Source organism: Emys orbicularis, chromosome 3 (assembly GCF_028017835.1).
Source record: "Emys orbicularis isolate rEmyOrb1 chromosome 3, rEmyOrb1.hap1, whole genome shotgun sequence".
In the NCBI taxonomy this organism is placed as follows: domain Eukaryota; kingdom Metazoa; phylum Chordata; order Testudines; family Emydidae; genus Emys; species Emys orbicularis.
Genome location: NC_088685.1, coordinates 159,701,546 through 159,727,381, shown reverse-complemented (window position 1 = coordinate 159,727,381; position 25,836 = coordinate 159,701,546). Strand labels below are relative to the sequence as shown.

At 44.0% G+C, this 25,836-nt stretch overlaps 1 protein-coding gene across 1 annotated transcript in view; it reads right to left on the bottom strand.

The window, feature by feature from the left end:
* The window catches only part of DNAH14 (dynein axonemal heavy chain 14), a 451,367-nt gene that overhangs the window by 45,920 nt on the left and 379,611 nt on the right, over nucleotides 1–25,836 (bottom strand). The window contains 6 exon segments of the mRNA XM_065401478.1: nucleotides 757–913; nucleotides 13,360–13,463; nucleotides 17,025–17,231; nucleotides 19,653–19,851; nucleotides 20,294–20,739; nucleotides 21,244–21,488. Coding sequence (XP_065257550.1) covers nucleotides 757–913; nucleotides 13,360–13,463; nucleotides 17,025–17,231; nucleotides 19,653–19,851; nucleotides 20,294–20,739; nucleotides 21,244–21,488 — 1,358 coding nt within the window.

Here is a 25,836-nt window from a genome sequence, read left to right as displayed (position 1 = left end):
CTCTCTGTTATTATTTTTGTAATATTATACATTTCATTATAAGGGAATCATGGGGTGAGGAAAAATGGATTATGTTATATTATCAGAAGAAAGCACTGAGACACTGATGAATAAGAATGATGGTTTGATTGTATTAGTTCAAGAATTTCTCACAATGGTAACTATCACAGCAAATGATACTGAACAGCAGGTACCTCTCATCAGGAAAATGCGGATGTGGTTCAACCAACATTTTTGGTTAAGTTATTTAGTGTTATTTTAAATATTGAACAAATAATATAGGGCCAGATCACTCACTCCCATGGAAAAAACCACAAGAGGCAGTCTAGAAGGAGAAAAACTCTGCCCATGGATTTTTGGGGAATCCATTTAAAGCCAGGCCTTGTAACTCTGTGCTGCCTCCTGGTTCCTTATCTCTGGTGACGATGAGCAGGGCTTCCCCTTCCAGCAGCTACCTTGAACCCAGTCTTAAAGGGGAATTTGAAGATTGGAGCAGAATTCCAAGGCCAGAGGTACTGGTGGATTGATGTGGAGCATCCCTCACAACCCTCCTTCTTCCTGTGATTTTTGTCTACTCCCAGTTTCACTCTTTGCTGTTCAGTTTAACAGGAGACAAGGATAACATGAATGCAAAAGTTGGTAACACTCTAGGAAGCAGGGGCAACCTATTGAACATAAAAGCTAAACTAGAATCTGAAAAGTAATGCTTCATAAACCAGGTTTTATGTGCCCCTTCTTAGTTTATGAGTATCTCACCATGAGAATGAATAAATATTAATGGAGTGGTGGCACTGGAATCTTCATACACTTCTTTCAAGTTAATCCCTCCAGTCTGAAGATATCTGGCTCCTAATTTCTCAATAACAAACTCTCGTATTGCACTATTTAAACTTCCTGGTCTGAGAATTTTAATCTAACAATAAAATATGAAAGATGAGAGAACAAATTCATCAAGTCATTTAAATTAACATTAGCATAATAATTATGCCTGTGATAAAAATAAAGTCAGGTTGTTTTGTACTATACAGTTCTAAAAGATTCCAAAATCTCAACATTTGTGTTTTACTTAACCAATATTAATACCACTAGGTCATTGTATACCTCTCACTTTACATGAATCAAAAGATATCTACATGGGAAAGTAAAGCACTTATCAGGTAATATGGGAAGAAGTGCAATAAAATCAGGACTAGGAGCTGAAAAGAAGGCGAAAGAAATGTTATTTACCCCATGGTAACTGTGGTTCTTTGAGATGTGTTTTCACACGGATTCCACTACATGTGTCCCGTGTGTGAGATTGGATTCTTTTGGATAGCAGTGTCCCTTGGGGTTGTACCTGTACTCTGAGATCCCTTGTGACCACCACAGCTGAGGGAATAAAGGGCAGGGTGGCCTCAACAGCCACTCGGTTCCTTTGCCAACAAGATTCACAAGAGAACAGGACTCTGATTATCTGGGATGGAGGGTGGCTTGCAGAGTGCTGGAACAATTTGTGTAGTGGGGGTGCTGAGAACCACTAAATATAGACAGAAACACACTTGGATAACCTCTCTGTGGACATGGGTTGCCCTCTAACTTTTTCTGGGAAAGCCATAAATGGTCTGGGGGAAGAAGTGAATAACTTTGTTCCATTTAAGTAAAAGGATAAAGCTCTCACCTTCTTTAGTATGTGCTGTTTTATTTTGCCTGGGTTGCAGTGAGGTTTTGGGGAAAAAATGGGAGATAGATTAATTGATTGAGATGAATTGATTGATTGAAACTACCTTAGGCAGAAATTTGGGATGAGGCCTAAGGATTACTTTGTCCTTATGGGGACATGAGGGCCTGTATTTTGCTGACTTTTCTAAGCTGAGATAATGGCCACCAGAAAAGGTGTCTTCATTGACAGATGACAGAAGGAGCAAATCGTCATGGGTTTGATGGGAGTGGTCAGGATAATGTGGCAAGAGTTCTGTTTCAGCTTTCTCAAACTCTGGAAATTAAGTGAGTTGGTGGAAAGGTGAAGAACTGATCCAGCACTCAGGGGAAAAGAAAGATGTCAGCGAGCTGGGTTTACATCCCTTCAGGAGCAAAACATCCAGCAGTTGCTGTTCCTGTATGATGTGAACAAGACCACAACGGGAAATCCCCACCTGATTAATATGTTGTGGAAAATGGAATTGGGGCCATTCATGGTTCTCTGAAAATGATCTGCTGAGTTGGCCTGCCAGAGTGTTCTGGAGTTGGAGAAGTATCTAGCACTGTGCTGATGAACTCTATGGTTCAAGTTGGGGTCACAGTGGACTTTGTCCTTGTTGACTCTGAGGCACAGAGATGCAAAGACCTGTAGAGTTACATGAATTGAGTTGAACATTTGCTGTGGGGATCTTCCTTGAACTAGCTAGTCATCCATATATAGACAAACTTGTATTCCCAGTCTGTATAGATGTGCAGCCACTACGGCTAGCAACGTGGTAAAGACCTGTGGGGACATCAAGAGGCTCAAGGGTAGGATGGAATATGAAACATTGAATAATAACCTTGTTGAGGCACTGGATGCCCAGATCCCTTTCTTCTTTGGAATTAGGATGTAATGAGAATAAAAGCCCTTTCTTCTGAATTCTAAGGGTATTTCCTACTTCTTGCCTCACCAGCATCTTGTGAGAGGGATTCTTGAAGAGAGACAAGGGGTAGGGGGGTAGGAACTGTCTAAAACTGGATGGAATACCCATTGGTTACTACAGGGGTGGCCAACCTGTGGCTCCGGAGCCACATGCGGCTCTTCAGAAGTTAATATGCAGCTCCTTGTATAGGCACCGACTCCGGGACTGGAGCTACAGGCACCAACTTTCCAATGTGCTGCGGGGTTCTCACTCAACCCCTGGCTCTGCCACAGGCCCTGCCCCCACTCCACCCCTTCCCACCCCCTTCCCTGAGTCTGCCATGCCCTCGCTCCTCCTCCTCCCCCCCAGAGCCTCCTGCACACCACAAAACAGCTGATTGGGAGGTGCGGAGAGGGAGGGGGAGGCGCTGATCAGCGGGGCTGCTGGTGGGTGGGAGGCGCTGGGAGCTGATGTGGGGCTGCTGACATATTACTGTGGCTCTTTGGCAATGTACATTGGTAAATTCTGGCTCCTTCTCAGGCTCAGGTTGGCCACCCCTGGGTTACTATATCCAGAAGTCACCGGTCTGAAGTTATCCCATTCTCGGCTTTTTGAAAGAGGCAAAAGCAGTTTCCAAAAGATGTGACAGAAGCATCCACAGGCAGTTTGAGCAGGCTCTTGATACTTGTGTCAAAACTGTGGGACAGTCAAGGAGATGGTGAAAGGGTGATACTTGTGGAATCTCTGTCTACCTCAAAGGCTCAGAAAGTCACTGCTGAGAGTAGTACAGGTTTTGTGGCCTTTGCCTATAGCAAGGCTGCCGCCTCAGAGGCTGTTTCCCCTGAGAAGTAGGGACCTATAGTGCCTGGAATCGCAGGTCACTCAAATGTCCTTAGGTCTGTGAAGAACCTCATCAGTAGTGCTGCTGAAGAGCTCACAGCCCTTGAAAGGAAGGTTTGCTATAGTCATCTTGACCTCCCAAAGGATCCCAGATGCCTGTAGCTATGAAGAACATCTCATGAAGATGGCCATGGTCACAGTCCTTACCATTGTGTCAGAAGCAATAAGAGTGGCCTGGAGGGGTGTTCTCACAGTGAATTGGTCTTTGATCATAAGGATCTTTAACTCCTCCTGATGATCCTTAGATAATTTATTGAGGAGGTTCGAAAGACTGTCCCAGAGAAGAATTCATATTTAGACAGGAGTAAGGTGTTGCAGTTGGCCACTCTCATTTGAAGTCTCATGGAGGAGTATATATTATAAACATACAGGTACAGTTTCTTAGGTCCTTGTTGCAAGGAGTGGTTTTGAAGGACTCTTGCTATTTTGACCTCTCTTGGGCTACTTGCATGACCAGTGAACCTGGGCTTGAATGATGAAATAAATATACCATACCCTTTGTTTGGGCCTCTGATCTGTTCACTTGGAGATCGCCATTACTGAAGTGGGAACATGCCAAAATGCTTTTGCGAGTTTGAGAATCCCATTGTTTATGTGCAGTGCTAGGCTACCAGGTGTTGAGGAGTTAAGTATGTCAGTAATTTATGCTAGTTCTCCTGGATTATTTCTGGTGGAATATCTTGAAAGACTATTCATCCTCTGAGGTCAAAGAATGTGGAGGTCTTCTAGCTTTGTCATCCTTGACATCATGCAAAATCACCTATTTGTGGCAACTCAGACTCACAACTGGGAATTAATTTATAATTTGGAAGAACTGGGCAAGCACAGGCATCATATGCATTTCCCAATTAGTCAATGATGAGGATTTTTTCACTTTTATAATGCTAACGCAGCATTATGACCTGTGACCATCAGCAGAGTGGCAGTACTTACAACTAAGACACTCGCTAACATATCAATTTGGTTCAGATGCCCTGGGGCTGCCAGAGACTCCAGAATACTGGGAGCCTTAGAAATGCTTCATAAACTCCCCAGGCCTTCGTCCACTATATATACTTAGTTAATGAAGAGGACCTCCATTACTTAGATTTTCAGAAAGCCTTTGAGAAGGTCCTTCACCAAAAGCTCTTAAGCAAAATTATCTGTCATGGGAAAAGAGGGAAGGTCCTCTCATGGATTGGTAACTGGTTAAAAGATAGGAAACAAAGGGTAGGAATAAATGATCAGTTGTCAGAATGGAAAGAGATAATTAGTGGTGTCCCCCAGAGGTCTGTACTGGGACTGATCCTATTCAACATATTCATAAATGATTTGGAAAAAGGGATAAACAGTGAGGTGGCAAAATTTGCAGATGATACAAAACTACTGAAGTTAGTTAAGCCCCAGACAGACTGCAAAGAGCTACAAAAGGGTCTCTCAAAACTGGGTGACTGGGCAACAAAATGGCAGATGAAATTCAGTGTTGATAAATGCAAAATAATGCACATTGGAATACATAATCCCAACTATACATATAAAATGATGGGTCTAAATTAGCTGTTACCACTCAAGAAAGAGATCTTGGAGTCATTGTGGATAGCTCTCTGAAAACGTACACTCAATGTGCAGCGGCAGTCAAAAAAGCAAACAGAATGTTGGGAATCATTAAGAAAGGGCTAGATAATAAAACAGAAAATATCATATTGCCTCTGTACAAATCCATGGTACACCCACATCTTGAATACTGCGTGCAGATGTGGTTGCCCCATATCAAAAAAGATATATTGGAACTGGAAAAGGTTCAGAAAAGGGCAATAAAAATGATTAGGGGTATGGAACGGCTTCCGTATGAGGAGAGAAATTAGTAAGACTGGGACTTTTCAGTTTTGAAAAGTGACGACTATGGGGGGATATCATTGAGGTCTATAAAATCATGACGGGTGTGGAGAAAGTAAATAAGGAAGTGTTATTTACTCCATAACACAAGAACTAGGGGTCACCAAATGAAATTAATAGGCAGCAGATTTAAAACAAATAAAAGGAAGTATTTCTTCAGACAATGCACAGTCAACCTGTGGAACTCTTTGTGAAGGCCAAGACTATAACAGGGTTAAGAAAAAAACTAGCTAAATTCATGGAGGATAGGTCCATCAATGGCTATTAGCCAGGATGGGCAGAGATGGTGTCCCTAGCCTCTGTTTGTCAGAAGCTGGGAATGGGCGACAGGGAATGGATCACTTGATGATTACCTGTTCCATTCATTCCCTCTGGGGCACCTGGCATTGGCCACTATCGGAAGACAGGATACTGGGCTAGATGGACTTTTGGTCTGACCCAGTATGGCCGTTCTTATGTTCTTCTGTTCTAGTCTGGAGTTCTTTGTGAAAGTGAGGGAAGGGGATTTATCACAGCCCTTAAAAGAATCTCAATGGCCGAGCATATTACATAATGTTAAAAATGCCTCTGTGGATCTCAGGCTATGCTTAATACAACAAAAGGTTTTATTCAAAATATACTGGATGCCAAAGAGGTTTTAACTTCTGATGCTTGTTCTTTATAACAAAGAAAAAGGAACCCTGATACATATGCTATGGGACTATTCAATGGCAGCTGTGGAAAAAGATGAACTCAAGAGTTAAAACAGTGCTCGACCTCAGCAGCCAAACCTCATCCTAAAATTATATCTTAGGTTATTTACCTGCTAAGCTGGGTTTAAATTTGACACAAAGTCTGGTTTGTGAGGGCTGCACTTATCATCAAGCCCATGATTTTACATAAATGGAAGAGTAGGCTTATTTCCAGCACTGAGCAATATTTGGACCTTTCTGAGTTAGCAGCCAAAGAAAGAATAGCTTATCACAGTAGACAGAAATTATATTAATTCAGAGAAGTCTGGACCCCATTTCTAGATGCATTTGAGACAGCTCAAAGAATGCCAAACCTCTGATTCCACCTAACTCCTCCTCTTTTTTCCTCATACTACAGCCCCCTCCGCCTATTCATGTACTTCTCCTATTTTATTACTGTTACCCCCATCCTAACACATAATGTCTATGTAGCATGGTTTGGTTTTGTATTGTCTGGTTTTGCAGCTTTAATAAGTTGTAAAACTGTGTAATTGCATAAGTTTGTTGCAAATCCCATGAAGCGTGCAGTATTCAGAAACATATAAAAGCTATAAGTCATTTATCCTTTTTTACATTTCATTGTCTGTTTCTTTATGAAAATAAATAGAAAAATGAATCACAAAGAAGTGGATTAACTGCTTCCTCAAGCAATGAAGAAGACACCCATTGAGGGAGAGGGTGTTGTTGGTCTGGGGAGTTGTCATCTACATTCTCAATGTCCTCATCTTCCAGAATCTGATGTTGCAGTAGATGAACTGGAGGAGGTTGAATCTGCTTCTTCAGAGAGGGAGACTTCTATCTAGTCACAGTAGAAGTGGGCTTTGTAGTATAAAGGTTCATATCCCATGGAGATCAGTAAGGCCACAACTGATAGGTTGTTAGGCATACTGAGGTGGAGGGCACGTGGGGGGTACAAAGATTGATATTCTTTGTGGGTCCCTGCCCTGTGTCCTTCTTGATTCCCAGTGGTCTGGGAAGTGGTGGGGAGTGAAGATGAATCAGTGAGAAAAAAACAGTTACATACCTGAAGAGTAGCTATTGTTCTTCAAGATGTGTTGTGCACATATACATTCCATTGCAAGTGTATGGGTGCCCAACACACTTGAGTCTGTGATTTGTGCCAGAAGTACCACTAGGCAGCGCATGCAACCCTGCTGTCCTCTTGTGCCAAGCCAAGGGCATAAAAGGGGTGTCTATTGCCTCCCTCTCTGGTCCTTTGCACTGCTGTGTATCTAGTGTCTGAAGTAGCAGGGAAGGAGGGAGGATTGTGGAATGTATATGTGCACAACACATCTTGAAAAACAACAGTTACTGTATGGGTAAGTATTGTTTTTTCTCCTTTGAGTGATTGTGCACGTATACATTCCACTGCAGATGACTCATCAGCAGTTCCCTTACAGGTGCTAGGACTTAGGATCATCTGAACAGATACTGTAACACCAACTTCAAAATTTTGCATTGTTACAAGAGGCTTGCGTGATAGCATAATGTCTGGAAAAGGTATGTGCAGAGAATCACATTGCTGCTTTGCAGATATCTGTTATTGGGATGTTACTCAGAAAAGCTGATGAAATGGACTAAGCCCTGGTAGTGTGAGATGTTATTCTCAGGGGAGGAGAGACTTTAGCAATATCATAGTAGAGTTTAATGTAGTCAGGAATCCAACGTGAAATTCTCTGAGCTGACATGGGTTGGCCCTTGATTATGTTGGCATAGGCTACAAAAAGCTTAAAAGAGCTCTGAAGGACCTAGTGTGGTCCAAATAGAACGCCAGAACGTTGGGAACATCTAAGGTATGGAATCTTTAAACTTTGAAAGTGTGGGGTTTTGGTAAACACACTGGAAGATGGACAGTTTGATTCAGGTGGAAAGTTGACACTATTTTTGGCATAAACCTTGGGTGTAGCCTAAGGCTATGTCTACACTTATGGCAGTGTGTAGAGTACAGACACTGCATGGTTCCCTAGCACACAGAGATGAAAGAGCCGGTGCGCCATACTGGGGCAGATCAGCTTTCCCTGGCAGCAATTTAAAGGGCCTGGGGCTCCCAGAAAAGACTGGAGCTCCAGGCCCTTTAAATTGCCACCAGAGCCCTGCTGCCAGAGCCCTGGCGAAGTGGGGGAGGGGCGTGGGCGGCGATTTAAAGGGCCCGGGGCGCCTGCCGCAGCTACTGCCCCGGACCCTTTAAATTGTCCCCGGAGCCCTGGGGTAGCGGTGGCAGGGCTCCGGCGGCTATTTAAAGGATTTGGGGCTGCGGCAGCCGCTACCACCCCGGCCCTTAAAATAGCTGTTGGAGCCCCGCCGCCACCTCCACAGGGCTCCGGCAGCAGGGTTCCGGGGACGATTTAAAGGGTCCGGGGCTCTGGTAGCCGCTACTGCCCCAGGCCCTTTAAATCGTCCCTGGAGCCTGACGGAGCCCTGGGGTAGTGGCAGCGCGGCTCAGGCGGCGCTACTGCCCCAGGCCCTTTAACTTGCTGCCGGAGCACCACCACCGCTACCCCAGGGCTCCGGCAGCAGGGCTCAAGGGACAATTTAAAGGGCCCAGGGTGGTAGCGGCAGCCGGAGCCCCGGGCCCTTTAAATCACCGCCCGAGCCCCTGGCTGCCACTGCTACCCCGGGGCTCCGGCAGCGCGGCTCAGGTGGCGATTTAAAGGGCTCGGGGCTCCCACTGCCGCTACCCTCCGGGGCCCTTTAAATCGCCACCCGAGCCCTGCTGCTGGAGCCCTGGGGTAGCAGCGGCAGCCAGGGGCTCTGGCAGTGATTTAAAGGGCCAGGGGCTCCCAGCTGCCGCTACTTCAGCAGAGCCCCGGGCCCTTTAAAGCTCCGCCAGAGGCCGGGAGCCCCTCCGATGGTGATTTAAAGTGCCCGGGGCTCCGCTGCAGTAGCAGCAGCTGGAGCCCCGGGCCCTTTAAGTCACCCCCGGGGCTCCCAGCCGCCTCTGCAGCTGGTAGCTCCGGGGGTGATTTAAAGGGCCTGGGCTCCCAGCTGCTGCTACCACAGCCCAGCCCCAGGCCCTTTAATCCTAATTTAAAGTGCCTGGGGATTTAAAGTCTCCGCCTCTTCCAGTAGAGGCCGCGCCCCCTCCTAAGGACTCCAGAGTACTGGTAAATCCTTTAAATTACTTTCACCCCTGCTAGCACAGGTGTAAATAGCAGTGTAGATGGTGAGGCACTGCTTAGGTGAGTAAAGACACACGAGAACCTCATGGCTCTCTACATGCCCAAGAAGAGCATCCCATGTCTAGATTGATATTTTTAGCAGTGTAATGTCCCGCTGCTGCTCCAGCAACAGGAAAAGGCTCTGGGTAGGGGGAAGTTTTCCCCACTGCAGCCTTTCCCTGCTCCCGGAACCTTTTTTGCTATATGTAGCTACACTCCATAGTATGGATGCAGACTGCTTTTCACTGCATCTTTATGGAAGACATTGAAAGGAGGGTCAGCTAGGAGAGCTTGAAGTTCTGAAACTCTCCTTGTGAAGGTGATTGCCAACAAAAACACAGTCTTTATAGATAACAGAGATAGTGAAGTTGTTGCCAGAAGATCAAAGCAGGAACCATTAGCCTGTACAGAACTAGGTTAAGATCCCTTCATGTTATTGGATCAGACATGGGAAGGAAGACATTGACTAGATCCGGAAACCAAAAAGTAAGAGAAAATAGAAAACCCACCTACTGGTGAGTGTACTGCAGATATGGAAGCGAAGTGATCAGAATTGTTTGAAAGGCCAGATGATTTCAGATGCAGTAGGCAGTCTAGTATATGTCTAACCTCTGTGTGATGGAGCAGTAACTGTTGAAATTGCGCTGAGATCAAAAACCTCTTCCACTTTGCTGCATATGTGGCTCTAGTAGATTCTTTTCTGATGCTCACCAAGCTGTCTTGGACACACTCTCTTGTGAGTACTCAACCAGAGATCATCCATGCAATGAGGTGGAGAGATTGGAGGTTGGGAAGCTGAAACTTGCCCTGGTTCTGAGAGAGAAGATCCTTGACTCGGGGCAAGGTTATCAGTGACTGGATGGAGAGCTGATGTAGGTGTGTGAACCAATACTGCTTGGCCAAGCCAATGCCACTAGGATTAATGTTGCCTTGTGCCTTTTCAGTTTTCGGAGTATTTTTGGGATGAGAAGAACTGAAGGGAATGCAAATAGGAAATGAGTGGACCCGGGGAGAAGGAAGGCATCTGTAATGGAACTGGGGCTGTGGCTCACCCTGGAGCAAACACTCTTGCAATTGTTGTTCAGATTAGCCAGAAATAAATTTATTATCAGATGTTTCCACTGGTAGAAGATCCGGAGAAGAATATCCTTCCTCATTGGGCACTTATGCTGGTCTATGAAATCCTTTCGGAGGAAATCCACAATTGTGTTCCTTACCCCTGGAAGGTGAACAGATTTCAGAGATACCTTGTTTCTTACAGTGGAATGTATATGTACACAATCCTTCGGAGGAGAACATCTTCTGTGCTCTGGAGAAGCAATAGGCCTCCTCAATAAATGGAACGGTTCTGTCTGGGGTAGCTAGTCTAAACAGCACCCTGAGCTATGGTAGTCATGAGGGCTCCCAGTGTACAGGTACAGCACCAATGGACACTGCTATTCAAAAAGAATCTGATCTCACATGCATGGGGCACATGTGCACCTAGAGTGGAATCTGTGTGGACAATCACTCTCAGAAGAATCCTAAATACAAAGAAAGTTCTATGAAAGGCTTGGTAAAAAGGAAAGGGGATTAAGCCTTGGAAAAAGAGATAACTGACTATCGAAGGAAAGGGGCACAACAACATTAATACAGACTCTCCCCAGGTTACGCAAACCCAACTTACGCAAATCCGCACTTACGGAAAAAGTTCCATAAGCTTTTTTTTTTGCATAATTGTCAGGTATACATTCCCGACTTACGCAAAATTCAACTTACGCAAGGCGTTCCGGAACAGAATGCTTGTGTAAGTCGGGGAGCGTCTGTAGGTGTGTTTAGGAGACAGTAAGTGAACAACTGATTGGATGATTGGTTCTTGTGTATGTGTATATTGACGGGTATAAGGGGAGGCAGTGTATTTGTGTGTGAGAGAATGGAGTATTGCTGCAGGATTTAAATCAGGCAAATGGGATATGTTAGCAGGAGTGTTGTAAGCAAGACACAAGAAGTGATTCTTCTGCTCTACTCCACGCTGATTAGGCACCACATTTCAGGAAAGATGTGGACAAATTGGAGAAAGTCCAGAGAAGAGCAACAAAATTTATTAAAGGTCTAGAAAAATGACCTATGAGGGAAGATCGAAAAAATTGGGTTTGCTTAGTCTGAAGAAGAGAAGACAGAGGGGACATGATAACAGTTTTCAAGTACATAACAAGTTGTTACAAGCAGGAGGGAGAAAAACTGTTCTCCTTAATCTGTGAGAATAGGACAAGAAGCAATGGGCTTAAATTGCAGCCAGAGAGGTTTAGCTTGAACATTAGGAAAAACTTCATAACTGTCAGGATGGTTAAGCACTGGAATAAATTGCCTCGGGGGTTATGGAATCTCCATCATTGGAGATTTTTAAGAGGAGGTTAAACAAACACCTGTCAGGAGGGTCTAGATAATACTTAGTCCTACCATGAGTGCAGGGGACTGGACTAGATGACCTCTTGAGGTCCTTTCGAGTCCTACGAGTCTATGAAATCCTTAAAATTAATAAAACTGGGAATTGGAGAAAGGGCCAGATTAACCAATGTACACTCATTTCACTTCCACAGGACCCCCATCTCAGCGGGTTGCTGACAACTGGGAAAAACAAAAAAACAAAGGAAACTCTGCAGCACTGTGACCCTGTGCACTGGGTCACAATGCCACTCACTCAAATTTGGCCTGGCTGTCCTGCTGTCAGATAGAGGGATGGCCACACCAAACCTGAGCAGTGCTGCAACCCTGTGCACCAGGTTGCAACACCTCTCACTCAAGTTTGGCCTGGCTACCCCTCTGTCATGACAGAGAAGTGGCTGAACCAAACCTGAGCAGCACAGGGCCCTGTGAGTGCAGGGTGGGCAATGGAAGTGAGCAGAGCGGGGTGGCTGGGATTGGGAGAAGCCAACATAGCCTGGGACAAAAGCAGACCACTGAGTTGGTGAGTGGCTAAGAAGGTCCTGGGAGTGGTGGGTGATGGGCTATGGGGTGAGAGGGGCGTTTTGGAGGGCTACATGGTGAGGGGTTAAAGACTAGTGAAAGATGGTGGGCTAAGGTGAGTTGTGGGGGCTGTGGAGGGAATGGAGGATGCGTGGTGGCAGTTGGGATCTGGGATGTTGGAGGTGAGTGAGGGATGTTGGGGTCTATGGCTAGTGGAACAGAAGTGTGAGTGAGAGGGATGTATGTCAGGGATGCTGGGATGTGTGTGGGAACTGCCAGGATAAGTGGATAAAGGACCGTAGGAGGTTATTGGGGCACATGTGGGGTGAGAGGAGCATTTGAGGGTCTGTGTGTGGGGTGGGGAGATGGTGGCATTCAGGGATTTGTGTGGGGTGGGGTATATATGTGGTTGGGTTGCTTTGTTGTCTAGTTTATGGAAGATGTGGGTGCCCCAATTTCCATAGTGCACATGGTCCCAAAATTCTTTAATCCAGGCATGATTAAAGATGGTCTAGCCCAGATCTAGGGTTGCAGTCAAGAAGCACACAACGTAACTCAAGTGAGGTGGTGCAAAGACGGCTGTAAGCCACTTCTGTGTTCTCCTGATTTAAGGTGAACCGTGGACCTAAGAGTGCTCTGGTCTAAGTGAAGCCTATTGAATTGAGGCCGGTTGAAGCCTGTTTTAACTTATTCAGGCTGCAGATAGCCACCAGGGGCTATTTATGGTAGCTGGGGATCGCTGTGCCCCAGGAAACTCCCAGACACATCTCCTATTTTGACTGCAGAGAGAAGGGTGATAAAAGACTCTACTATGCTCGTTTTCAGGTTGCTTTGTACTTGTGGTATGGTGCAAAGCAACCTGAATGCAGATGAGAATTTGGGCCTCTGTATAATTCTTTTTATTTCACAAAATGAACAGTAATGTATTTATTCAGAAAAAAACACAATTTAATTGCATTATAAATAGCTTTCTATGAAACCTGCCCCCTTTATTTTCTTACAGGAGTTTTGCAGAACTTATTTTGTGTGTCTTCAACATTACATCATTGACAAATATTTTGGAATGTAGGAGCTGTAAAGTCCTCTCAAATCTATATCTAGCTAAGTGGTCAACAGTGTCTAAAATTTTTGGTAAAAGAATATTCCCTCATCATTTTCTTTTCTTACCAATATAATTCTTTGAAATGACGAAAGATTCTCCCAATGAAAGTCTACCACGGCACTATCAAGCCCAATTCTTTCTTTCGGTGCATCTGATTGCAGGTCTGTATCTGTTATAGAATCATAAAACCAGAGTTACAAATGTACAACAGTAATAAAAAAGACTAGCACTAGCTGCCTAACTATATTTTCCAGTGAGTACCTCACCAAAAGTAGCCATTGAGCAAAGACTTTAGATGTCTTTTTGTTTACCTTTTAAAAGCTAAACATAAGATTTTTGTCAATTGAATCAGTTTCAAGAATGGCACCATCTGAATAATACTGTAACAAATCCCTGCCCCCCTAGGATTCTACAGTTGTAACAGAATGTAGACATCCTGCTCCAAAAGCACAAACCCCTACCATTTCAGCTAAAGGAGAATCTCAATAGCTATTAGCAGTACAGGGCCTATGACACTGGAGCAGTTCTGATTCTATCCAATGGAGAGCAGTGGTATACATGCACAGCAACCAGTTCATTACAGTACATGGCATTATATGCAGCCAACTTTACACAATAAGCCTTAAGGTCTGTTGATATCAACACAATCACAAAAGTGAATCTGGGATGATTTACAGAGTTGTGTGAAAGTTTTACCAATATAGTTATTCTGATATAGCCCCTCATGTGGACCCAATTATACAGGTATAAAGATGCCATATATTAGTATAGCTTATTCCCCTTCCCATACAGGAATAGCTCTATCAGGATAGAGTACCTTTATAGTGGTATAATTGCGTCCCTTCTGATGTGGGGTGGGAGGTGGTTATCACAGAATCATGGACCTTGAGAGGCCATCTAGTCCAGGCCCCTGTGCTGCAGCAGGACCATTCCTGCCAGGTGTTTATCAAACCGGTTCTTAAAAACCTCCAATGATAGGGATTCTGCAACCTCTCTTGGAAGCTTATTTTATGCTTAACTATCCTGATAGTTAGGAAGATTTTTCTAATATCTAACCTAAATCTTCCTTGCTGCAGATTAAGCCAATTACTTCTTCTCCTACTTTCAGTGGACATGGGGGACAATTGATCACACTCCTTCCTATAACAATCATTAGCATATTTAAAGATTGTTATCAGGTGCCATCCTCAGTCATCCTTTCTCAAGACTACACATGCCCAGTTTTTTAAACCTTTCCTCATAGGTCAGGATTTCTAAACTTTGATAGTTTTTGTTGCTCTCCTCTGAGCTCTCTCCAATTTATTCACATCTTTCCTAGATGCCCAGAACTGGACACAGTGCTCCAATTGAGGCCTCACCAGTGCTAAGAAGAGTGGGAGAATTACCTCCCATGTCATACATAGGACACTCCTATTAATAAATCCCAAAATGATGATAGCCTTTTTTACAACTGGATCACACTGTTGGCTTATATTCAATGTGTGAAGCACTATAACCCCCACACCCTGTTTAGTGGTACTACTGCCTCTTCAGTTATTCCTTATTTTGTAGTTGTGCATTTGATTTTTTTCTTCCTAAGTGAAGTACTTTGCACTTGTCTTTCTTGAATGTAGTCTTGTTGAGTTCAGACCAATTCTTCAATTTGTCAAGGTCATTTTGCATTCTAATCCTGCTCTCCACCTGTTTGCTACTCCCCCTGCTTGGTGTCATCCACATATTTTATAAGCATACTCTCACTTGATTAACTAAATCATTAATGAAAATATTGAATAGTGCTAGACCAGGGGTAGGCAACCTATGGCATGTGTGCCGAAGGTGGCATGCGAGCTGATTTTCAGTGGCACTCACACTGCCCGGGTCCTGGCCACCGGTCCAGGGGGCTCGGCATTTTAATTTAATTTTAAATGAAGTTTCTTAAACATTTTAAAAACTTTATTTACTTTACATACAATAGTTTAGTTATATATTATAGACTTATAGAAAGAGATCTTCTAAAAACGTTAAAATGTATTACTGGCACACAAAACCTTAAATTAGGTGTGAATAAATGAAGACTCGGCACACCACTTCTGAAAGGTTGCCGACCCCTGTGCTAGACCCAGGATAGACCCCTTCAGAGCCCCACAAGATATGTCTTTCTAATTTGACAGTGAACCATTGATAACTACTCTTTGAGAATATTCTTTCAACCAGTTTTGACTCACCTTATAAGTAATGTCATCTAGACCACATTTCCTTAGTTTGCTTATGAGAATGTCATGTGGAACTGTGTCAAAAGCATTATTAAAGATATATCATGTCAACAGCTTCCCTCCCATCCCCTAGGCCAGTGGTCCCCAAACTGTGGGACAAACCCCCTAGAATGTATGGGGGGAAGCGGCGGGGCCAAGGCCAGCCCCCACAGGGAGTGGGGAGGGAACGCCACACAGCCCTGCTCCGCCCCCAGCTCTGCCGCAGCCCTGGCACCCTGATCTTGGCTGTGGCTTCGCTCCCAGCCCCAGCCTTAGCCCCTGACTGCGGCCCAGCCGCAGCTTCTGCTCCTGCCCCTGCCCTCAGACCAACCCCCAGCCTTAGCCTCCAGCCACAGCTTCTCACAGCCCCAGCCTTAGCCCTGTCCCCAGCCTCAGGTCCTGGCTGCAGCTCCGTTCCTGGCCCCAGATCCACCCCCAGCTGCAGCCCTAGCCTTGGCTCCCTTACTCCTGTCAACACCCATCCCCCGTGGGGAGCTGTGGCCCCACTCCTGGCTCTGGCTTGCAGGGGCACAGACAGGTGTAAGGGAGGGCTTGTCCGTGAAAAGTTTGGGGACCACTGCACTAGGCCAATAACCCTGTCAAAGGTTGTACCACTATCTATATTGGTACAATCAAAGTGGTACAACTTGTGTGTGTACACAAGCCTGAAGTATCTTGCTGAATCAGAGCCTTATAAATGTTACTTTTCTGGTTTATAAAGTCACCATAAACCTCCAGATTGACATACAGCTTTACTAGGAGGTAGAGGTGCCTAGCAAATCTATATGCAGTGTTGTTGTAGCTGTGTCAGTACCAGGATATTAGAGAGACCGACAAGTTGGGTGAGGTCAGGGCCGGTGCAAGGAAGTTTCGTGCCCTAGGCGAAACTTCCACCTTGCGCCCCACCCCCAGCTAACCCCCCCCCCCACGGCAGCTAACCCAGCCCCCCACCCGGGAAGCCCGCCCCCCCCCAGAGGAGAATTAGAGCGGGGGCTGTGTGCTCAGCGGAGGAGGCAGAGTGGAAGTGATCTGGAGCGGGGAGCGGTTCCCTGTGCGTCCCCCCCGTTACTGCGGGCGGCCCTCCCCGCGCCCACCTGCCCTGCCCCAGCTCACCTCCACCTCCTCGCCTGAGCGGGCTTTTAGGCGCCCCCAACCACTAGGCGGCCGCCTAGTTTGCCTAAATGGTTGCACCGCCCCTGGGTGAGGTAGTATCTTTTATTAGACCAACTTCTGTTGGTGAAAGAGACAAGCTTTTGAGTTTATACAGAGCTCTTCTTCAGGTCTGGGAGCTCTGTGTAAGATTGAAAGCTTCTCTCTCTCATCAACAGAAGTTGGTCCAATAAAAGATATTACCTCACCCACCTTTTTTCTCTAATATCCTGGTAATGACAGCTACAACACTGCATATAGATTTACCAGGCACAGCTGAGGATACATGACTCCTTAACCAAGATTACTTAACGTTTTAAACAAAATAAAGTAAAATTACAAGCTTGTACCTTGTTGTGACGATGCTGGTCTGTAACGTGTGCTAAGTAAATAATATAAGTTACCACTGTTTAGGAAAGAACTCCATTGTTGGGAATTTGATGCAAGGGAGTCACACAAGAGATTGAAAGGTTGCATGTGAGTGCTCATGTACTGACATTCCTTCCACATAGATTCAGTAATCCAGAGACGAGGAGTTTTATTACACATATATGAACCTAAGCAACAAGAATTATAGGATTAGAACACATTAATCCTTTGCTTCTTAGATTTTCATCCACATGTCATACGAGTAAAATTAATTGATGCAAAAAAAGTAACTATGGTCTGTTCACTTAAATTTGATCATAAACTGATAATATAAAGGAGACTATGTAGAAAGATTACTGTTTATGCTTTTTGGATGTTAAAACAGCATTGTTACATTACCATTACTCTATTCTACCAATGTTAATGCTGTTTCATTCGAATGAGAGGGTACTTACCCTGTGCAGTATCTGGAGTTCTTTGAGATGTGTTCCCCTATGGGTGCTCCATTTCAGGTGCACATGCACCCCATTTGCCTTTGATTGGAGATTTTTGGTAGCAGTGCCCATTCGGCCCATGGATGTGTTCCAGACATCCCTGCGCCCAATACTAAAGATACATAGAGCTGTGCAGGTGAACCACTCTCTGTTCCTTCTCTACCACAAAATTCTGCGAAAGGAAATGCTGAGGCAGAGGGGAAGGAGGCTGGGGAGTGGAGCACCTATAGAAAGACGCATCCCAAAGAACTCCTTTTACTGCACAAAGTAACCTCTTCTTCTTCTTTGAGTAGTGTCTCTATGGATACTCCACTTCAGGTAACTTCTGAGCATTATTCCTGGAAAGAGGAGGGAGCTTCAGAGTTAAGTCTAATATTGAAGGACAGAACTGCACTGCCAACTGCAGCATCTGAGTTAGAGGCATGAACCAAAGCACATTGTTTAGAAAAAATATGAAAGTTGCAGCTTTGCAAATTTCAGCAACTGGAACATCTTTGAGTAATGCCACGGAAGTAGACTGAGACTTTGTAGAATGAGCTAGCATCCTAGAAGGAGATTGGATGTTGATAGATTGTAACATGAAATAAATCATCCAGAGGTCCTCTTGGGCAGAGACTGCAGATTCCTTGGATAGAAACAGTCTTGGAGACTTTCTAAATGGATTGGTTTTCTCTAGATAGAAAGGTAATGCCCTACTGATATCCAAGGTATGGAAGGTAGCTTCCTTCCTGGTCTGATATGGCTTTTGGAAAACAACTGAGAGATGAATGACATGACTAATATTAAATTCAGAAGACACTTGAGGTAGAAATTTGGGATGTAATGATAACAAAACCTTTCCCTTGAAAAATTCTGTAAAGGGAGAATCTGCCATTAATGCCCCATTTCTCTGTTCCTTGAAGGCAGAAGGTTCGGACACCAAGAATGCTGTTTCAATGGATAGGTGAAGTAAAGAGAATGTAGCTAATGGCTCCTAAAGAAACATTTTGTAAGGGAATTGAGGAAAAAGTTCAAATCCCATATTGCGGTGGGTTCTTTAATCTGTGGAAAGAGACTCATCATGGACTAGGATAGCTTCCCGGCAAGAGGGACAACATTTAAAACCTAAGGATCCCGGCATATCAAAAAAATGCCAATGTACAGAATAACCCTTGAAGTGGGAAAAAAGAAAGGGGGAAAACAACAAACAACAGAACCACAAAAACTAAATACTATGAACTAGACTAAGCTAAAGAAATAAAAGAATAACTATACTTAACTGTGCCTAAAGTGAAGTGGGCATGCTCAATGCTCTGCCTCAGGCTGAAGGGCAACTGAGAAGGAACTGAAGACGGTTTGGCCACACAGCTCTACAGACATCCTCATACCTTGTTTCAAGACATTGAAACAAGGTATGAGGATGTCTGGAGCGCATGCTCAGGCCGAATGGGCACTACTACTGAAAATCTCTGATCAAAGGCATATGGGGCACATGTGCACCAGAAGTGGAGAACCCATAGGAACACTACTCAAAGAAGAATTGTTGCTACAACGGCACTGTGTCATGCAGTCCAGGCCCAAATTTTAGGTTTTATATTAAAACCTAAAGGCTTGCATTTTACAAAAATCATGTTAATTAAATATTTTCATGGTTTACAAAAATGCAAGTATGTTTTTTGTATTTAAATACTTCCCTGAAATATTTGCAATCTAACACACAACAGAATTATGGCAGTACATGAGAATGAGAAAGTGAAATTGGATATAAGCAGATTAGTCAAGATTTACAGTCAAACCCAGTTCAAGAAGCAAAAACAAACAACAACAACAACAACAACAGGCTCTCTATTGAACATTTGTTGAGATTTTTCAAACTTTTCAGTTCTACTATTATAAGGGCCAAAACTCTATTCTCAGTTATATGAAGTAAAACCAGAGAAATTCCAGTGACTTCACTGTAACAGAGTAGAAAGTATTATTGGCAGCAGAGGCAAGAAGACATTTAAATATATATGTTTATTACCTTGTCTGTGTTTCTTTAAAGGTACCTAATTCTGCTCTTAGTTACACTCATGAGGCCCCTTTAATTTCAGTGGGGTTGTATACGTATAACTGAAGGACAGGAGCTTTATTTACCATAATTTTCGAACTCTGATTGTGTATCCATAATATTTGCCAACATGCTGGAGTACAGGAAGAAGTTCCACTCATTCACAGGTAGGAATCCAAGTTTGTCTTGGGCTTGATTTTCACCACAGTTATTCTGCATGATCTTAGTGCAGAGTAGGAAAGAGAAGCAGAGTTGGTTTTCAGTGAAGAGGGCAGAAGAAACTGTCTGTTGAGGGGGAAAGATGTGTGTCAATACTAATAATGTAATATACTTAGAAAACACACAAAGCAGATATTTAAGGCAATGTCTACTCTACAGACTAGGGGTGTGATTCTCCTGCTTGAATACTACTAGCATGGGTATAAATAGCAGTGTAGCCACAGTAGCACTGGTAGAGGCAATGGAGGCACAGCTGAGCCATGCTGAGTACATATGGGTACGTACAGAGGGGGTCATATTCAGCACAACTGAGCCGTGGTTCCACTGCGGCTTCCCAGGCTATTGCAGGTATACTGCTATTTATACTCGTGGTAGCAGTATGCATCCATAAGCAAGAGAATCACACCCATAGCTCATAGTGTAGACATAGCTTCAGACACAAAGCTTCTTATAGTAATTAAGAAGATTCATGTGTAAGTAACTATATTGTATTTTGGTGATACCTCACCTTATAAACATTATTTGTCAACATGTCAATTATATCTTTAAGATGCCTGTTAAAGCTGTCTGTCTCATTCTCACATTCTTCCCAGTGCTCTTGGGTGAAATGCCTTTTTCTCTGCCTGCTAAGGGCTCGTACTGTTCCACATACAGAAGAAGTCGAATCTGACAGAGAAATTTGACTTTGCAGTTTATTCACAAAATCCATAGATTCTACAAAGATTTTATGGAACCACTCCAATGAAAACTGATACATGTAGTTGATCTTAATAAGATCTGCCACTACAAAGTAGAGCACAGCACCTCGAGTTGCAATAGGGAGATAGTTTTTACGTGTTTTTTCAATTGTGGCCTCTGTTTTTGCTGATGCTTCAACACGCTCAAAAATCTCTTTTGAAGTAACTTTTGTTCTTTGTAAGTTGTCAATGAGGTCCTGGTCATCTAATATGTGTCCTAAAATGTAAAAAAGGTTTTATTCAAATTGAAAAGTTGTGAACTAGAATGCAGCAGACAAATGAACACATTTTTAAAAAATAAGCCAGGCTGTATTTTATGGAGGTTACTTCATAAACTGTCCCTGTAGTCATAAATTTAGTTTAAAAAAAACCAAAGAAACAAAAACAAAGTTTCACACTAAACCTAACTGATGTTAATATTGTACTTCCCATTATTTGTTTTTATATGGAATTTATTGTCTTGCTGTATAATTTATATTTATCTTCATACTTTATATAAACTGTAATGAAAATAAATGCACAGAAATAAAGTTACCTGATAATTTCACACACAAGAATTAACAGAAGAAACTGAAGCAGAAGTTTATTGTTTGCAATGCACATTAAGAAATTATCCATGTTCACTATCACAATACTGTAGAGCATAGTAAGCAATTTTGTTCTATACTTTCCTCAAACAGATGCACAGTATGTCCTCAATTTCTGTAACATTTTTGCTTACCTTCTGTTTTCTGGAGCAGTTTAAGTGACTTTTGTTCCAGTTCTCGGAGTGTGATTTGGTCAGCAGAGATACTCTCCAATAACTCACAACGTTGTTGCTCTAACTGGGGTGTTTCATGAATTACTACAGTGGACAACAGTTGGTCCTGCAAACCTTGGAATGTTACAGTGAAGTTGATCATTGTGACCATGTTACAAACTGCAGGAAGAAAATGGGGGTTGGCTTTTTGCGTCGTTATGTATAATCTGAAACACAAAGCATTTTAAGTGTTAAAGAAATAAGTAGTAATGCACATATCAACATATTTTACTCATACGTTTTCTTTTAATTTGAACTTCAGGTTAGGGATGAAGCACATTGGCAAGGTGAGGTAAAAGAAGGCAGCGCTTTCTTTGACCACGCTTTACCTGTTCTGTGAATGAAAATCTATCTAAAGAAATATATTACGAGGGCATTCATCACAATAGGATTTGAGTATCAAATGTTTCTTGTCTAGCGCTTTCAATCTGGCATATTTCAGCAACACTAAGAACACTTTAAAATAAATTGAGTATTGGGCTAGACCCTTGCAGAACCAAAAGGGAAGGAGTGGGGTGGCAGCAAAGATGGCTATACATCACTTTTATGTCCTCTTGATCCTGTCTGGGAGTTGCTTTGACTCCCACTATAAGTCAGAACAGCCTCAGCGATGCTCTATTTTTTTTCAGAAAATCAGCGATTTCTCCTCTCCCACCCTAGCCCCAGCTTTATCCCTGTTAAATAGGAGTAGGAATGGGAGTTGTCCCACAGCCAGACTGAGGTAAATGGAAAAGGTATCCAGATTATCAGGTGCTCCCCAATGAGCAGTCAGCCACCACAAAGCTGTTTTACTCCACCCCATGGCAGACTGGGGCATGAACTGAAGATGCCACACTAGCATTTCAACCTGTCCCTGTGTGACCCTACCCCCTGATTAAGGACACTACACATGCAGATAAACTGAATTCCAAAGGGGTGACCAAAAGACCACCTAAGAGACTGACCACATTTGTCTTTTTCTTTCACTCTGATTCTGTCTCTTGCAGGGGAAGGAGATGAAAAAGTACCTTTTTGTTTGTTTTGTTTGGAGAAATCCCTTGTGTGCCTCAAACAGGGGAAGGACTGTGTAAGCAGTGTAAATTGTGGTCTGGGGGTGATGCACAACATCAAGTCTCACTATTCTTCTGATGTCATCAAATATCTGTGAATCCTACTGGAAAAGTTTCCCCTTCTTGTTCTGGGCCACATAAAGGCTGACAACATACTACTGCTATAAGTTATTCCATTAGCTCAAGGTGCAGAGGTCTATGCAGTGGATCTAAAGGTTCAAAACTCGTTGATGGCTCATGTGGGCCTGCTCTAGGGATGAATACAGGTTGTGTAGTGAAGGATGCTGCTGTCTGTATGACCTCTGCCCCATTTGCTGCAGTAGTTGGAAGTTGTGTGGTGAATGACTTTATGGATTGCAGGAAGAGAAAGGATGGTCTTATGGAGAAGGCAGTTGAATGCTGTCCCGGAGAACTGGATTCTATCCCTGCTCCTGCCACATTGTTCCTATATTATGCTAATCATTTCACTTAAATGGAACTTTTCACAGGTGACCACTAATTGGGTGTTCTTCACTTTCTGGGTGCCTGACTTGAGAGCTTATGGCCAAATCTGCAGAAGTGCTGAGCACTCACAGCTGCCACCGAAGTCAAAGGGATCTGTGCTTTGAACATATAAAATACTGTATTAAATTAAGGTCACCTGCTGATAGCTTGTACCCTTCCAGAATGTTGAGTTCAGCAAAACTAAAACTTCTGAAAACACAGAAATATAGAGTTAAGGTAAATGCCCTCGCAACCTTAGCTCTGCCCTCACTGGAACTAGCAATAGCTACTGGCAATTATCTGAATGCACTCCAGCTGCATTCTCTGTGTTAGGTTTAACTGTACTGAATGGTGGAGGAATAAGTTGGAGCAACTTGAAAGAGCTGAGATTGAGATATGAGGAGATCTGGTTCTGAGTCCCTCCCCCCCCATTTGTGTTATCAAAGGAAAGAGATGCATGTGTACCTGTACCTTGAGATTCCAGTCTGCATCATTTCAATACAGAATTGTGTAGGCTGTCTCAGTAGAGAGTACTGGGGTCTTCTTGCCATGGGTATTGTCATAGTGAGGGGGATATGAGAGAAGTTTGTGGATTTCATGATGGGTAGGAGAAAGTATAAGTTTAGGTGGTGACCTGTGTGCAAGTGTGAAGGGGCTGTAAAAGGGTATAAAGTGATTGTTAAATTTTGCAAGTGTGGTATTCTGTTGGGGGAGTAGGCTCAGAGTTTGAGCGTAGGGAAGTATAGTTTGCTCCTGTCCATTACAATGCAAAGACAGAGTGCAAGTATATGAGTTATGGGAGTTGTGGGGGTCTCACTCAAAGAGGGCAGAGTTAAGGTTGTGTGGGTGTTTATCTTAACTCTTTATTCCTGGTATTCAAAAGTTTGAGTTTTGCTGAACTCAGCTTGTGCCCTTGCACAACACTATCACCAGGCAACCTTAACTCTGCCTTACTGAATTTTTTTGCCATTTAACTTCCTAGTTCTTTTTTTAAACAGAAAAAGAGAAATGTTGGTTTGTAGGAGTTAGTGCAGTGGTTCTCAAACTGTGGGTCGGGACCCAAAGTGGGGTCTCAACCCCATTTTAATGGGGTCACGAGGTCTGGCCCGAAGCCTGAGCCCCACCACTCGGGGCCGAAGTCAGAGCCCCACCGCCTGGGGTCGAAGCTGAAGCCTGAGGGCTTCAGCCCTGGGCAGCGGGCTCAGGCTTCAGTCCCCCACTCTGGGGTTGTGCGATAATTTTTGTTGTCAGAAGGGGGTCATGGTGCAATGAAGTTTGAGAACCCCTGAGTTAGTGCTCATTTAGGCATTTGTAGTTCTCACCTAGGTTTGCAGTTGATGTTACTGTGGCTAGGTAATAATCAAAAGATATAGGATAGATATATGGATACAATACCGGCATAGCTATATCATTGTAGCTATGCTGGCATAACTGCATATTGTAAATGCAGCCTGCATTGATGGAAGGGATTTTTCTGTCGGTGTAGGGACACCACATCCCCTAATAAAGGTAGCTATGTTGACAAAAGCATTCTTCCATCAACATAGCTGCATCTACACGGGGCGTTAGGCCAGCACAGCTATGTTGGGGTGTGTTTTTTCACACCACTGATCAATGTAGCTATGTCAACCTAACTTTTAAGTACAGATCAAGCCCTAGCTTCTACATAGTGCTTTTCAGCAGTAGAACATTACATCATTAACTCCATTTTACAGATGGGAAACTGAGGCAAAGAAAGTTGAAGTGACTTGCCCAAAGTCACCCAGCAGGCCAGTGGCTGAGCCAGGAATAGTCCCCCAGTCCAGTGGTCTTTCCACTAGACCACATGATTGGTACATAATTCCTAAGAGCACCTCCCCCATCTTGACATTTTGTTAGAGTGGAATGGGGATAATGGTCATGCTTTGAAATTTTGGCAATGTGTATTTGCTAACAGAGCTGATGAGAAAAATCTAACCCATATCTGTGTGCTAAAACCTCAATAGTTTTATTACATGGTTGTTACAGTAGCTTCAAGCATGAGAGAGAAAACTGGTATGTCTCTCTCCTTCTCCACCTCCTGATCCCCCACCATTCCCTGGAACATATAGCCCTCTGCCAACATTTCCAGTTCCCCCTCCCCTTCCCATCCCATTAAGCCATTCGTTAGCACGGCAGAAGCCATTAATATGTAAGAAGTTGCTCCTTGGTGTCTCCTGCCCTATGCTGCTGACTACAAATATCACAGTCAGCACTTTCCTGGAGCCTGGAGGGTCCCACACTACCTTGCTTATGTAGCCTGAGCTGTACACTCAGCTAGCACCTCACTTCCATTGCCCACTTGCAGATGGGACTCCTGCACCTACTTCAGCCAGGCTTCCCCAGCTATGCCTCAGGTCCACCCAGTCTGCCCCTTCTCCAAACTGAGCCCGTCCCCCATACACTTTCAACAGCTCCACCCCCACACAGCAGTGGATTGTAACTTAACTATTCATTTTCTGGATTTCAGATGTCTAAATCTGTTGCCTTCAGTTCCTCCTCCTCCGTGACCTCTCATGGAGGAGCAGGTCAAGAAGCTCAAACAGACCAAGAGGAGCAGTGTTCCCCAGATCCCAGAACACACATCAGGTAGGGAGAGGGGTTCAGACCCCTGCAGAGGGGTAGGGCTCCTCCAGATCCCAGCACACATATGGAAGGAGAGAATTCAGGGCAGAAAGTCTCCCCCCCGCCAAACTCCAATTACCTCTGGTACTCCTCACATTCTCCAACCCATCTTTTCTCCTCCCATTCCCTCTAATCCTTACCCTCTCCCCCTTACCTGAGCCCCCCAGCTTCTCTTCCCCCCCCCACCCATTCCTATTTATCCCCCTCTCCAGGATACTTGCATCCTTCATGGCAGACCCAAACAGCTCCTCCCAATTACCACCTATCTTGCCCCTTAACCACCCCTACCGTCCCAGTGTGCATTCATTCGTGTAATTCATTTTCTTTTCAAGAATAGTTC